Source organism: Hippopotamus amphibius, chromosome 12, assembly GCF_030028045.1.
Source record: "Hippopotamus amphibius kiboko isolate mHipAmp2 chromosome 12, mHipAmp2.hap2, whole genome shotgun sequence".
NCBI classification, from domain to species: domain Eukaryota; kingdom Metazoa; phylum Chordata; class Mammalia; order Artiodactyla; family Hippopotamidae; genus Hippopotamus; species Hippopotamus amphibius.
The window spans coordinates 78,881,229-78,895,680 of NC_080197.1; the positions used below are offsets into that span (position 1 = coordinate 78,881,229).

General features: G+C 37.0%; 1 protein-coding gene across 1 annotated transcript in view; it reads left to right on the top strand.

Annotated features, from left to right (window-relative positions):
- LOC130834051 (maestro heat-like repeat-containing protein family member 1) overlaps positions 1-14,452 on the top strand; it is a 50,802-nt gene that overhangs the window by 17,502 nt on the left and 18,848 nt on the right. Inside the window, exon 16 of the mRNA XM_057704149.1 lies at positions 13,785-13,889. Coding sequence (XP_057560132.1) covers positions 13,785-13,889 — 105 coding nt within the window. The remainder of the gene's footprint in view (positions 1-13,784; positions 13,890-14,452) is intronic.

Below are 14,452 nucleotides of genomic sequence, written 5' to 3' on the forward strand. Positions count from 1 at the left end.
GTCCTTGGCTTATAGATGTGTCATTCAATCTTGGCCTCCAATCTCACAGGGCATCCTTCCCTTTGTGTGCTCCGTCTTTCCCTCTCTCTCTCCCCTCCCCTCCCCACCCCGCGTGCACGTGTTTGTGTGTGTGTGTGTGTGTGTGTGTGTGTGTGTGTGTGTGTGTGTGTATTTTCTCTTCTTAATAAGGACAGAAGTCACTAGATTAGGGCCCATACTGAGTTCCAGTATGAACTCACCTTAACTTGAATTGACCTGCAAAGACCCCATTTCCAAACAAGGTCACATTCTGAGGTTCTGGGTAGACAGGAATTCGGTGGGGGGGCACACAGTCAACCCAGTACAGTTGGGAATGGAGGAGCAGAACAGTGGGGGCAGGGTGCAAAATGAGAGTAGAACTGAGGATGGTGGTTGGGTGCAGAGCTTTTAGGGAAAGGATGATCAGGGCTAGGAACCAAATAACACTGGTCTTCCTTTTGGAGGAGAAATTTTCCTTCTTCCCTCTTCCCCTCCAGCTGTTGCTATGGTGATCTTCTCTCTCAGCCCTGCTCTGCTCCTTCATAGGAATTAAAGATTAAAAGCATGGGCCCTGGACTTCCTAGGCTGCAGTTCCAGACTCTGGCTCTGCTATTAGCTTGTGGCCTTGGGAAATTATTTAATTTCTGGCTGCCTCAGTTTTCTCCTGGAAAATGGAATGGCAATAAATAGTATCAATACCTAGGTAATAGAGTAATTTTGATAATTGAATGAGATAATGTTTACAAAGTGGCCCAAAAGAGTGAAGTGCAGTTTCAAACAATTTGCCCATTTAAAAACTGTCTTTTTACTGATTTGATTTTCTTTACGTTAATGTCATTGTGATACTTTGGCCACCTACTGAATAGCCTGTTCCTCACGTGAAGTTGAAGATTTCTCTGCAATTCCTTTCGTTGTCAGAATATAGATCACTAAGGAGTATAATCAGAGTGTTGTGTTCAAAAGTTACTTGAAATAATTATTTTCTGTATGATTATATGATCAAATTGATATAATTTAGACTTTCTGTTAAATTTTAGGATTTCTTTTGTTTTATTTAATTGATGAGCTTAATTATGTAAAGATTTACATAATTAAACACTTAAAACTATGTAACGTTCTACTCACGAGAATTCTTCCTCCCATCCCATTCCCCATTCCCCCTTACCCGCTATCGATAACCGTTTTCTTCTTTAGCTTCTGGTTTGTCCTTCCTGTTTTTCTTTCTTTTTTTCAAAATTGAATACAGTTGATTTACAGTATTATATTAGTTTCAAGTGTACGACATCATGATTCACTATTTTTATAGATTATACTCCATTTAAAGTTATTACAAAATAATGGCTATATTTCCCCTGTGCTGCACAATATGTCCTTGTAGCTTATCTATTTTATACATACTTAGTTTGTGCCTCTTAATCCTCTACCCCTATTCTGCCCCTTCCCCCTTCCCTCTCCCCGCTGGTAACCACTACTTTGTTCTCTATATCTGTGAGTCAGTGTTGTTATATACATTCACATGTTTTATGTTTTAGTTCCCCATATAAGTGATAACATGGAGTGTCTTTGTCTGATATATTTCACTAAACATAATACACTCTAGGTCCATCCACACTGTTGCAAATGACAGAATTTCTCTTTTTTTATGGCTGAGTAATATTCCATTGTAAATTTTATTAATCTTTTAAAGAGCCAGGGCTTCCTAGGTGGCGCAGTGGTTAAGAATCCGCCTGCCAATGCAGAGGTCACGGGTTCGATCCCAGCTCCAGGAAGATCCCACATGCCGCGGAGCAACTAAGCCCGTGTGCCAAAAAAAAAAAAAAAAAAAAAAAATAAAGAGCCAGTTTTTTGTTTTATTGTTTTTCTCTATTCATTCTATTCATATTTTTCTGTTTTCAATTTTATTGATTTTTACTAGTATCTATATTATTTTCTTCCTTCTGCTTGTTTTGTTTTACAGTGGGGACTTAGATTATTGATTTGAGACCTTTCTCCTTTTCTAGTATAAACATTTAGTGCCATAAATTTCCCTCTAAGCACTACTTTAGCTGCATCCCATACATTTTGGTGTGTTGTATTTTCATTATCATTCACTTCAAAATATTTTATAATTTCTCTTGAGACTTCCTCTTTGGCTGATGGATTATTTAGAAGTGTGTTGCTTAATTTCCAAATGTTTGGAAACTTTTCTGTTATCTTTCAGTTATTGATTTCTAGTGTAATTCCATTATGATCAGAGAACATACTTTTTATGATTTCAATTCTTAAAAATTGTTTGTGAAGGTTTTAATTTATGAAGCAAGATATGGCCTATTTGCTTTTGCTGGATAGAGTGTGATAAAATACCAGTTGACGGTGTCATTCAGTTCTGCTATATCCTTGCTGATTTTTTGTTTACTAGTTGTATTAACTACTGAGAGAGGAATGTTGAAGGCCCCAGTTATACTAAGAATTTGCCTGTTTTTTCTTTTAGTTCTGTCAGTTTTCGCTTCATATATTTTGAAGGTCTATTAACTGCATGGATATTCAGGGTTTTCATATTTTCTTGACAAATTGTTCTTTTAATCATTATGAAATATCCTCCTTATCTCTGATAATTGTCTATGCTCTGAAGTCTTCTTTTCCTATTACTAATATAGCCATTCTAGCTTTCTTTTTATTAGTTTTTCATGATGTATCTTTATCCATCCTTTTACTGTTGATCTATGAATATTGTTATATTTGAAGTGAGTTTCTTGTAGACAGGATATAGTTGGTCATTTAAAAAAATCCATTTAGGGAATTCCCTGGTGTCCAGTGGTTAAGACTCCGTGCTTTCACTGCAGTGGGCCTGGGTTCAATCCATGGTTGGGGAGCTAAGATCCTGCAAGCCATGTGGCATAGCCAAAAAAGAAAAAATTAAGTTAAAAAATCCATTTAGTAGGCTCATTAAAAAACAAAACAAAACTTTCTAATAATGTGTCTTTTAATTGATGTGTTTAGACCATTTATATTTAATGGAATTATTGAAATGGTTTTAGGTTTACCGACTTATTATTTTTGTTCTGTTTTTCCCTCTGATTTTTGTTCTTCAGTTTCCTTTTTCTTACCTTCTTTGGGTTATTTTCACATTTTTAATATGAGGTTTTAGTTTGTCTATTGTATTTTCGACAATATATCTGAATAATTTTTATAGTGGTTGCTCTAGGAACTGTAATATACATACTTAGAAGCAACATTTTACCTCATCAAGTGGAGTATAGAAACTTTATCACCATATAGACTCCTTTATCCTCTATGTTGTAGTTGCCTTTCATATTACATTTTTGTTCATTAAAAATCCCATCAGAGAATACGGGGATATGTGTATAAAAACAGTTGATTGAACCTGGTGTACCCCCCCAAAAAAAAAAAAAATCCCATCAGACAATTTTGTGTTTGCTTTGAGCCATCCAACATATTTTACAGATCTCAGTAAAAGAATAATCTAGTATTTACCCAGATATATACCATTTCTGTTCAATCCTGATGATCCCATTTTCCTTTTGTTATCATTTCTCTTTCCTTAAAAGTTCTTTTAGAACACGTCTGCTAGCAGTGAATTCTCTAATATCCCTTCTCCTGATAATGTCTATTTCACCTTCCCCTCTTTCTGAAGAATTTTTTCCCCACTGAGGACATAGAATTTGGGTTAATAGTATTTTAATTTTAGTACTTTAAAAATATCATTCCACTTCTTTCTTTCTGATAAGAAATACACAGATATCCAATCATTGTTTTCTTATATGTAATATCTCATTTCTCTCTGGTTGCTTTCAAGATTTTTCTGTCTTTAACTTTTAGAAATTTCATTATAATGTGTCTACATATGGATTGCTTAGAATTTATCCTGTTTTGGTTTGACTAACCTTCTTGAATCTCTAAAATTGTGTCTTTCACCAAATTTAGGAAGTTTTCAACAACGTCATTTACTCAAATTTTTCTCAGTATTGCACCTTTTGATTTCCCCCTGGGACACCACTGACATGAATATTGAATATTTTGGTATGGTCCCACAAGTCTCTGAGGTTCTGTTTATTTTCAATATTTTTTCATCTCTGGTTACATTGGATAATTTCTTTTTGTCTGTCTTCAAGTTCATTGACTCTTTCCTCTGATATTGCCATTTTTCTTTTTTCTTTTTTTTTATTATTAAAATAGTTGATTTACAATGTTATATTAGTTTCGGGTATACAACATAGTGGTTCAATATTTTTATAGGTTATAATCCATTTAAAGTTATAAAATATTGGCTATATTCACTGTGCTGCACAATATATCCTTATTTATTTTATTTTATTTTTTAAAATTATTTTAATTAATTTATTTATTTTAGACTGCATTGGGTCATCATTGCTGTGCATGGGCTTTCTCTAGTTATGGTGAGCGGGGGCTACTCGTTGTGGTATGTGAGCTTCTCAGTGCGGTGACTTCTCTTGTTGTAGAGCACGGGCTCTAGATGCATGGGCTTCAGTAGTTGCAGCACGTGGGCTCAGTAGTTGTGGCTCTTGGGCTCTAGAGCGTAGGCTCAGTAGTTACGGCACATGGGTTTAGTTGCTCTGCAGCATGTGGGATCTTCCTGGACCAGGGATTGAAACTGTGTCCCCTGCATTGGCAGGTGGGTTCTTAACCACTGTGCCACCAGGGAAGTCCCTCCTTATCTATTTTATACATAGTGGTTTGTACCTGTTAATCCCCTACCCTTATTCTGCAAACCCCCTCCCCCCCACTGGTAACCACTAGTTTGTTCTGTACATCTGTGTCTGTTTCTGTTTTGTTATATACATTCATTTGTTTTATTTTTTAGATTCCACATATAAGTGATAACATGGAGTATTTGTCTTTCTCTTTTGACTAACTTCACTAAGCATAATACCATCTGGGCCCATCCATTTTGTTGCAAATGGCAAAATTTCATTTATTTTATGGCTGAGTAATATTCCATTATATATATATACACACCACATCTTATTTCTCCATTTATCTGTTTTTTAAATAAATTTATTTATTTATTTAATTTATTTATTGGCTGTGTTGCGTCTTCATTGCTGCACACAGGCTTTCTCCAGTTGCTGTCAGTGGGGGCTACTCTTCATTGTGGTGCACAGGCTCCTCATTGTAGTGGCTTCTCTTGTTGTGGAGCATGGGCCCTAGGCATGTGGGCTTCAATAGTTGTGGCACATGGGCTCAATAGTTATGGCTCACTGGCTCTAGAGCACAGGCTCAATGGTTGTGGTGCATGGGCTTAGTTGCTCCATGGCATGTGGAATCTTCCCAGAGTAGGGCTTGAACCCATGCCCCCTGCATTGGCAGGAGGATTCTTAACCACTGTGCCACCTCGGAAGTCCCTCCATTTATCTGGAGATGGACATTTAGGTTGCTCAATACCTTGGCTATTGTAAATAATGCTGCTATGAACACTGGATTGCGTGTAACTTTTTTTTTTTGAAGTCAGTTTTATATTTTATTAATTTTCTATGAACTTTATCAAAGTAAGTTCAAACTTTAATAATATATGCACACAGTAATAAATCAAGGCATGCAGAAGAATTTGTGATGAAAAGCAAGTCTCCCTTGCATGTAACTTTTAGAATTCATGTTTTTATTTTCTTTCGACATATATTCCTGGAGTGGAATTGCTAGATTATATGGTAGCTCTGTTTTTAGATTTTGAGGAACCTCCATACTATTTTCCATAGTGGCTGTACCAGTTTACATTCCCCCCAACAGTGTACCAGGGTGCCCTTTTCTCATATCCTTACCAACATTTGTTACTTGTAGACATTTGGATGATAGCCATTCTGACAGATGTGAGATGACATCTCATTGTGGTTTTGATTTGCATTTTTCTGATGATTAGTGATGTTGAGCATCTTTTCAAGTGCCCATCGGCCATCTGTATATCTTCTTTGGAAAAATGTCTATTCAGTTCTTCTGCCCATTTTTAATTGGGTAGTTTGTTTTCTTGATATTGAGTTTGAGTTTCTTGATATTGATATTGAGCTCATACATGAACTGTTTATGTATATTGGATATTAACCCCTATAGGTCATATCATTTGTAAATATTTTCTCCCATTAAGTAGATTGTCTTTTCCTTTTGTCAGTGGTTTCCTTTGCTGTGCAAAAGCTTTCAAGTTTAACTAGGTCCCATTTACTTATTTTTGCTTTTGTTTCCTTTGCCTTAAGAGTTAGACCCCAAAATATATTGCTACGATTCATGTTAAAGAGTGTTCTGCTTATGTTTACTTCTAGAAGTTTTATGGTTTTGAGTCTTACATTTAGGTCTTTAATCCATTTTGAGTTTATTTTTTTATAGGATGCGAGAAAATGTTCTATTTCCATTCTTTTACATGTAGCTGTTCCAGTTTTCCTAGCACTACTTATTGAAGAGATTGTCTTTTCTCCATTGTATATTCTTGCCTCTTTCATCATAGGTTAATTGATCATAAGTGTGTGGGTTTATTTCTCAGCTCACTATTCTGTTCCATTGATCCATGTGTCTGTTTTTGTGCCAGTACCATTCTGTTTTAATTACTGTAGCTTTGCAGTACAGTCTGAAGTCAGGGAGCATGATACCTCTAGCTTTGCTATTTTTTCTCAAAATTGTTTTGGCTATTTGGGTCTTTTGTGTTTCCATACAAATTTTAGGATTATTTGTTCTAGTTCTATGAAAAATGTCATTGGTGTTTTAATAGGGATTGCATTAAATCTGTAGATTGCTTTGGATAGTAAGGACATTTTAACAATATTGATTCTTCCAATACATGAACACGGGCTATCCTTCCATTCCTTTGTATCACCCTCAATTTCCTTTATCAGTATTTTATAGTTTTCAAAGTATGAGTCTTTTACCTCCTTGATTAAGTTTATTCCTCAGTCTTTTAATCTGTTTGATGAGATTTTAAATGGAATTATTTTCTTGTTTTCTCTTTCTGATAGTTCATTATTAGTGTATATTAAACAGACTTCTGTATATTAATCTTGTATCCTGCAACATTACTGAATTCATTTATTACTTCTAATAGATTTTGGTGGAAACTTTAGATTTTTCTACATAATATCATGTCATCTGCAAACAGTGACATTTTACTTCTTCCTTTACCATTTGTATTCCTTTTATTTATTTGTCTTGTCTGATTGCTGTGGCTAGGACTTCCAATAATATGTTGAATTCAAATGGTGAGAGTGGGCATCCTTATCTTGTTCCTGATGTTAGAGGAAAAGCTTTTAGTTTTTCACCATTGAACATGATGTTATCTGTGGGTTTGTCACAGATGACTTTTATTATGTTGAGATATGTTCCCTCTATACCAAATTTGATGAGAGTTTTTATCCTGAACAAATGTCGGATTTTGTCAAATGCTTTTTCTGTGTCATTTGAGATGATTGTGTGATTTTTATCCTTCCTTTTGTTAATGTGGTGTATTACATTCATTTGCAGATACTTGCAAATGCAGACATCCTTGCATACCTGGAATAAATCCCACTTGATCATGGTGTATGATACTTTTTATATATTGTTGAATTCAATTGACTAATATTTTATTGAGAAATTTTGCATCTATATTCAGAGGTATTGACCTGTAATTTTTTTTTGTAGTGTCTTGTCTGGTTTTGATATCAGAGTAATGATGGCCTCATAGAATGAATTTGGGAGTATTCCCTCCTCTTCAATTTTTTTGGAATAGTTTGAGAAGGATAGTATTAGCTCTTCTTTAGGTTTGGTAGAATTTCCCTGTGAAATTGTCCACTCCCAGATTTTTTTGCTGGGAGTTCTTTTTATTACAAATTTAATTTCACTACTAGTGATCTGGTCTGTTCAGATTGTATATTTTTTCCTGATTAAGTCTTGGAAGGTTGTGTGTTTCTAGAAATTTATCCATTTCTTCTAAGTTGTCCAATTTGTTAGCATATAACTGTTCATAGTATTCTCTTATAATTTTTTGTATCTCTGTGATAGTTATTATTTCTCCTCTTTCATTTCTTATTTTGTTAATTTGGTCCTCTCTTTTCTTCATGAGTCTAGCTGAAGGCTTATCAATTCTCTTTACCATTTAAAAAAAAAACAGCTTTTGGTATCATTGATATTTTCAATTGGTTTTTTGTTCTCTATTTTATTTATTTCCTCTCTGATCTTTATTATTTCCTTCCATATGCTGATTTTTGGCTTTGTTTGTTCTTCTTTTTATAATTCCTTTAGGTGGTAGGTTAGGTTGTTTATTTGAAATTTTTCTTGTGTATTGAGGAAGGCCTGTATCACTATAAACTTCCCCCTTAGAACTGTTTTTGCTGCATCCCATAGATTTTGGAAAGCTGTGTTATTATCTTTATTTGTCATGAGGTATTTTCTGATTTCCTCTTTGATTTCTTCATTGACCCACTGTTTTTTCAGTAGTATGTTGTTTAGTCTCCATGTATTTCTTTCTATGATTGATTTCTAGTTTCATAGTGTTGTGGCTGGAAAAAAATGCTTGATATAATTTCTATCCTCTTAAATTTGTTGTGACATTTTGTGGGCTAGCATATGGTCTATCCTGGAGAACATTCTATGTGCACTTGAAAAGAATGTGTACTCTGCTGTTTTTGGATGAAATGTCCTGTAGATATCTATTAAGTCCAACTGGTCTAATGTGTCATTTAAGGCCACTATTTCCTGATTTGCTGTCTGGGTGATCTGTCCATTGATGTAAATGGGTTGTTAAAGCCCCTTACTATTACTCTATTGTCAGTTTCTCCCTTTATGTCTGTTAATATTTGCTTTATATAATTAGGTGCTCTTGTATTAGGTGCATATATGTTAACAAATGTCATATCCTCTTCTTGTATTGATCCTATTATTATATAATGTCCTGCTTTGTCTTTTGTTATCAACTGTTTTCAAGTCTATTTTGTCTGACATGAGTATTGCTACTCATATAAGGCTTTAGTTACCCTGCTCTCCCAGGTATTTCCACAATGTGCCTGCATCTGGGGCCAACCAATGAGAGGACAGAGAATAAAGAAAAGCAATGGGGTTCACTGTACACTTTGGGGACCACAGGTCCTCTGGTCAGAGGGTAGGCTTCCCCTCTCTCAAAGATTTGGCTCCTGCAGATTTCTGTTGCCACCATTGCTGCCACAAGTTTGCTTAGGGGCTGGGGCATGGGACAATGGAGAAAAGGGGGGAAAAGAGCAAACAGAAAAAGGGGGGATTCCCCACTCTGAGCACTAGGAGTTCCCTTACGACTCCTCGAGCTGAATTAGAGCACTTCTCCTGGAGCTTTCTCTGTTTGCACCCTGGTGCCCAGGTTTTGGGCTGCATTTAATTCAAGCTAGAAGATGCCTGAAGAAGAAAAATGGTAAACTCATCACTGGTTCAGGGTTTATTTGAATTCTGGTCTTCTTCCCTAATCCACTTGCTACTGTTACATTTCACGGTCCTCAAATAGCTGCTCCATGCATACTGTCCAGGTTTTATAGCTGCTTTAATTGGAAAAGACAGGGTGAAGCGTTCTTATTTCATCTTACCCAGAATCCCTGCCTTTTTTGTTCCCATTTTTTCATTCTTTAATTTTTTATTATACAATACCTCAGGCATTTACAAAAGTAGAGAAAATAGTATCACAAGTACAGTGGCATCATCACCCAGCTTCAATGATCAATCACTACCAATCTTGTTTTAATCTATACCCCATTCACTTTCTAACCTCCTCACCTGTGATGCAAATTCCATACCATTTTATCCATAAATATTTCATTATGTTTCTCTAAAAGATAAAGATTCTTATTTTTTCCTTTCTTTTTTTCTCTCTCTCTCGGTTTTTTTTTTTTTTTTTTTTTTGGCTGTGTTGGGTCTTTGTTGCTGTGTACAGGCTTCCTTTAGTTGTGGTGATCAGGGGCTACTCTTTGTTGCAGTGCGCAGGCTTCTCAATGTGATGGCTTCTCTTGTTGCAGAGCACGGGCTCTAGGCTCACAGGCTTGAGTAGTTGCAGAACATGGGCTTGAGGGCTCTAGAGCACAGGCTCAGTAATTGTGGTACACCAGCTTAGTTGCTCTGTGCCACGCGGGATCTCCCAGACCAGGGCTCAAACCCATGTCCCCTGCATTGGCAGGTGGATTCCTAACCACTGCGTCACAGGGAAGTACCAGATAAAGATTCCTTTAAAATATACATGTAACTGTTCTATCATTATTACATTTAAAACTTAACATTATGGGACTTCCTTGGTGGCGCAGTGGTTAAGAATCCTCCTGCCAGTGCAGGGGACACAGGTTTGATCCCTGGTCTGGGACGATCCCACATGCTGTGGAACAACTAAGCCTGTGTGCCACAACTACTGAGCCTGTTCTCTAGAACCCGTGAGCCACAACTATTGAGCCCACATGCCACAACTACTGAAGCCCACACGCCTAGAGCCAGTGTTCTGCAACAAGAGAAACCACTGCAATGAGAAGGCTGTGCACTACAACCAAGAGTAGCCCCTTCTCGCTGTAACTAGAGAAAGCCTGCATGCAGCAACAAAGATCCAATGCAGCCAATAAATAAATAAATTAATTAATTAAATAAAATTTAACATTAATCTTATTTCTTAATATTATTAACTATTCAGACACTTCAGTTGTTTGGTTTGTTTCTTAAGTCTTTTAATCTATAGATTCCCCTTCGATCATTTTTTCCTTATAATTTATTTGTTGAAGAAACCAAGTCATTTATTCTGTAAATTTTCCACATTTAACAGGTTCCTCTCTCCAAGTCTTCCCTAAAAAATAATTGTTAGATCTAGAGGCTTGATCATGGTTCTGCTCAATTTTTCGTAAAATTACTTCACATATGGTCTTGTCTTCTTAAGAGGCACATAACATCTGGTTTTCTCTCTATTTGTGGTGCCACAGCTTTCGATGATCTCTGATTAGATTCATTAATTCATTTGTGGTTAAAAACCGATGATATTCTTTTTTTCAAAGAATATCATCTTGTTATTGAGATATCACTTGCTACAGTAAAGTACACAAATCTTATATGCACATTTAGATACATTTTGGCATACGTAAACATCTGTGTAAGTACCAGTGAGAGCAGAATATAGAACATTTCCAATACCCCAAAAGTTTCCCCATGTGCCCTCTCCCAGCGAAAAACAAATGATAACCACTCTTCTGACTTCTGTCACTATAGATTAGTGTGGCTTATTCTTTTTTTTAATATATAAATTTATTTATTTATTGGCTCTGTTGGGTCTTCGTTGCTGTATGTAGGCTTTTCTCTAGTTATGATGAGCAGGGGCTACTCTTCATTGTGGTGCGAGGGCTTCTTATTGCAGTGGCTTCTCTTGTTGTGGAGCAGGCTAGGCCTGCAAGCTCTAGGCATGTGGGCTTCAATCATTGCAGCACGTGGACTCAGTAGTTGTGGCCCGAGGGCTTTAGAGTGAGGGCTTCAGCAATTGTGGCACACGGGCTTAGTTGCTCCACGGCATATGGGATATTCCTGGGCCAGGGATCAAACCCATGTCCCCTGCATTGGGAAGCAGATTCTTAAGCACTGCGTCACCAGGGAAGTCCCAAGTGTGGCTTATTCTTGAACTTCACATAACTGAAATTATATAGTATGTACTTTTTAGTGTCTGTATTATTTCACTTCAACATTATGTCTATAGGGTTTATCCATGTTGTTACATGTAGCCTAGGTCATTCTTTTTTATTGCTATGAAGTATTTCATTGAATGAACACACCTTTATTTTTGCAAAATGATAAATTGTTTTTTTAAATTAATTTTTTATTGAGGTATAGTTGATTTGCAATGTTGTGTTAATTACTGCTTTACAGCAAAATGAGTCAGTTATACATATATACATTCTTTTTCCTATGCTTTTCCATTATGGCTTATCACAGGATATTGAATATAGTTCCCTGTGCTCTACAGTAGGACCTTGTTGTTTATCCATCCTGTGCATAATACTTTGCATCTGCTAACTCCAAACTCCCAATTCTTCCCTCTCCAACTCCCTCACCTTCATAACCACCAGTCTGTTCTCTACATCCCTGATTCTGTTTCATAGATGGGTTCATTTGTGTCATATTTTAGATTCCACATATAAATGGTATCATACGGTATTTGTCTTTCTCTTTCTGGTTTACTTCACTTAGTATGATAATCTCTAGTTCCACTCATGTTGCTGCAAATAGCATTATTTTGTTCTCTTTTATGTCTGAGTAATATTCCATTGTATGTATGTACCACATCTTCTTTATCCATTCATCGTCGATGGACATTTTTAGGTTGTTTCCATGTCTTGCTATTTTGAATAGTGCTGCCATGAACACAGGCCTGCATCAGTCTTTATGAATTATAGTTTTATCTGGGTATATGCCCAGGAGTGGGACTGCTGGATCATATGGTAATTCTACTTTTAGTTTTCTGATGAACCTCCATACTGTTTTCCACAGTGGCTGCATCAACTTGCATTTCCACCAACAGTGTAGGAGGGTTTCCTTTTCTCCACACCCTCTCCAGCGTTTGTTATCTGTAGACTTTTTAATGATGGCCATTCTGACCAGCATGAGGTGGGTACCTCTTTGTAGTTTTGATTTGCATTTCTCTAATAATTAGCCATGTTGAGCATCTTTTCATGCGCCTATTGGCCATCTATATTTCTTCTTTGGAGAAATGTCTCTTCAGGTCTTCTGCCCATTTATCGATTGGGCTGTTTGTTTTTTGTTGTTATTGTTGCTGAGTTGGATAAATTGTAATCCTACTGTTCCTTGTTCATTTTTTAGCTGGAATTCTTCTCTAAAGAGAAGTTACCTTTATAGACTGTTTGGTTTGGTTACTTTGAGGCATAGCTCATGGGGGAAAGTCAACAAGTGCTGGATCCTTTCCCATTATCGGTTTTCAAAGTAATGAATTATTTCCTAATATTCTCAGAAAGTGAACAGTGAAGATTATTTCACTAGTATCATTTGTTTTTTTCACTAGTATCATTTGAATTTAAAATGAATTTTAAAATGTTTCATGTGTTTTAATCAATTACAACTATTAGTCTTATCAGTGTGTAAATTATCCCATCTTTGGTCAACAGGAACCTCTTCAGCTTGGCTCCTGAATCCCCCCAACATGACTCCAGTAGTCTTCAATAGCTTCCTTGCTCTCCATTATAATATCTTTGTGTATTTCCTGTTTCAGTACTGGGATCGAATATTTTCAATTATAAATTGCTGTTTGTTTAGCTGCAACATCGTCAGATTGATTGCTGTAGACTGATGTGTAGCAACATGTCTTTGGATCGGTGGTATTTTGGGCCTGTGATTTACCAACTGTGAGACAACTCATGCATTGTGTTTCAAATAGGGATCATCATAATTGTATTTCTCAAGCAGATTGATGCATAATTCACCCTGGAGTCTGTGAATACAGTGATTCTTCTTTGTTATCACCAACTCCTCTTTCTCCTGAATAGTGGAAAGAGGTGGGTAGGGGGACAATGTGGTATGTTGACCCAATGGAAGTGAATAACAGTGAATATTATATTATTATATTATATATAATATGATATAATATAATAACAGTGGCTTTACCCTGAAAGAAGAGGTACTATTGAGGAGATTCCTAGATAAGGGAAAAATTGGGGCCTAGAGGAATGAGGGCTTCTGGTGCCAGATCCACATGTAGTCTGCCTCTAGGAAGACCTGGCAGAAGCCAAGTTCAAGGTTACCTTTCTGCCCACTGGGCTGCAGCTAATCAGGCCTTTCCATTCCTTCTCTTCTCTCTCCAGCTTCTGGACACGTGGCTGAATTCCCAGAAGGACAATGAGCGGGAACGGGCCATGTGGTGCACTGCCCGTATTCTTGGCTTCGTTGCAAAAATGAACAACTTTGAAGTGCGTGGGAGCCTGGCCTGGAGCCTGGGCCCTGATGCCCCCTCTGGTTGCCCTCATTCCTGCCTTTATCCCAAACTCCATCACATACCTTACGTGGCCTCAGGCACTCAACCTTATCCTCCATCTCCCTGGCCCCATCCTCTGTTTTCTCCTGTGCCTACCATCTTGTTCTATCCTTTCTCCCTTCTGACATCTTCTGCTTGGTCTTTCTCTCCATCCTTCAATTCCATTCCATTTCACTTGGTTCGGTTTGATTCCATTCGTCTGAACAAGCAGTTTCTGAATACTCACCTTGTGCCAGGCACCATGAGAGGTGTCATGGTGGACACATAGATGAGCAAGACAGTGCTCTGTCTTCATGGATCTTACAGCCCACTGGGAAGAGAGGCATGCATAAAACAAACTTAAGCAGAAGGTGATAACGAAGGTACAGACCAAACGTAGTGGGAATAAGAGATCAAAACACAAATGATTGCAAACGAGGGGATCAGGGAAAGCTTCATGGAGGAGGAGGCATCTGATCTAGGCTTGAAGAATGAGTAGGGCATCAAGAAGCAAAGAAG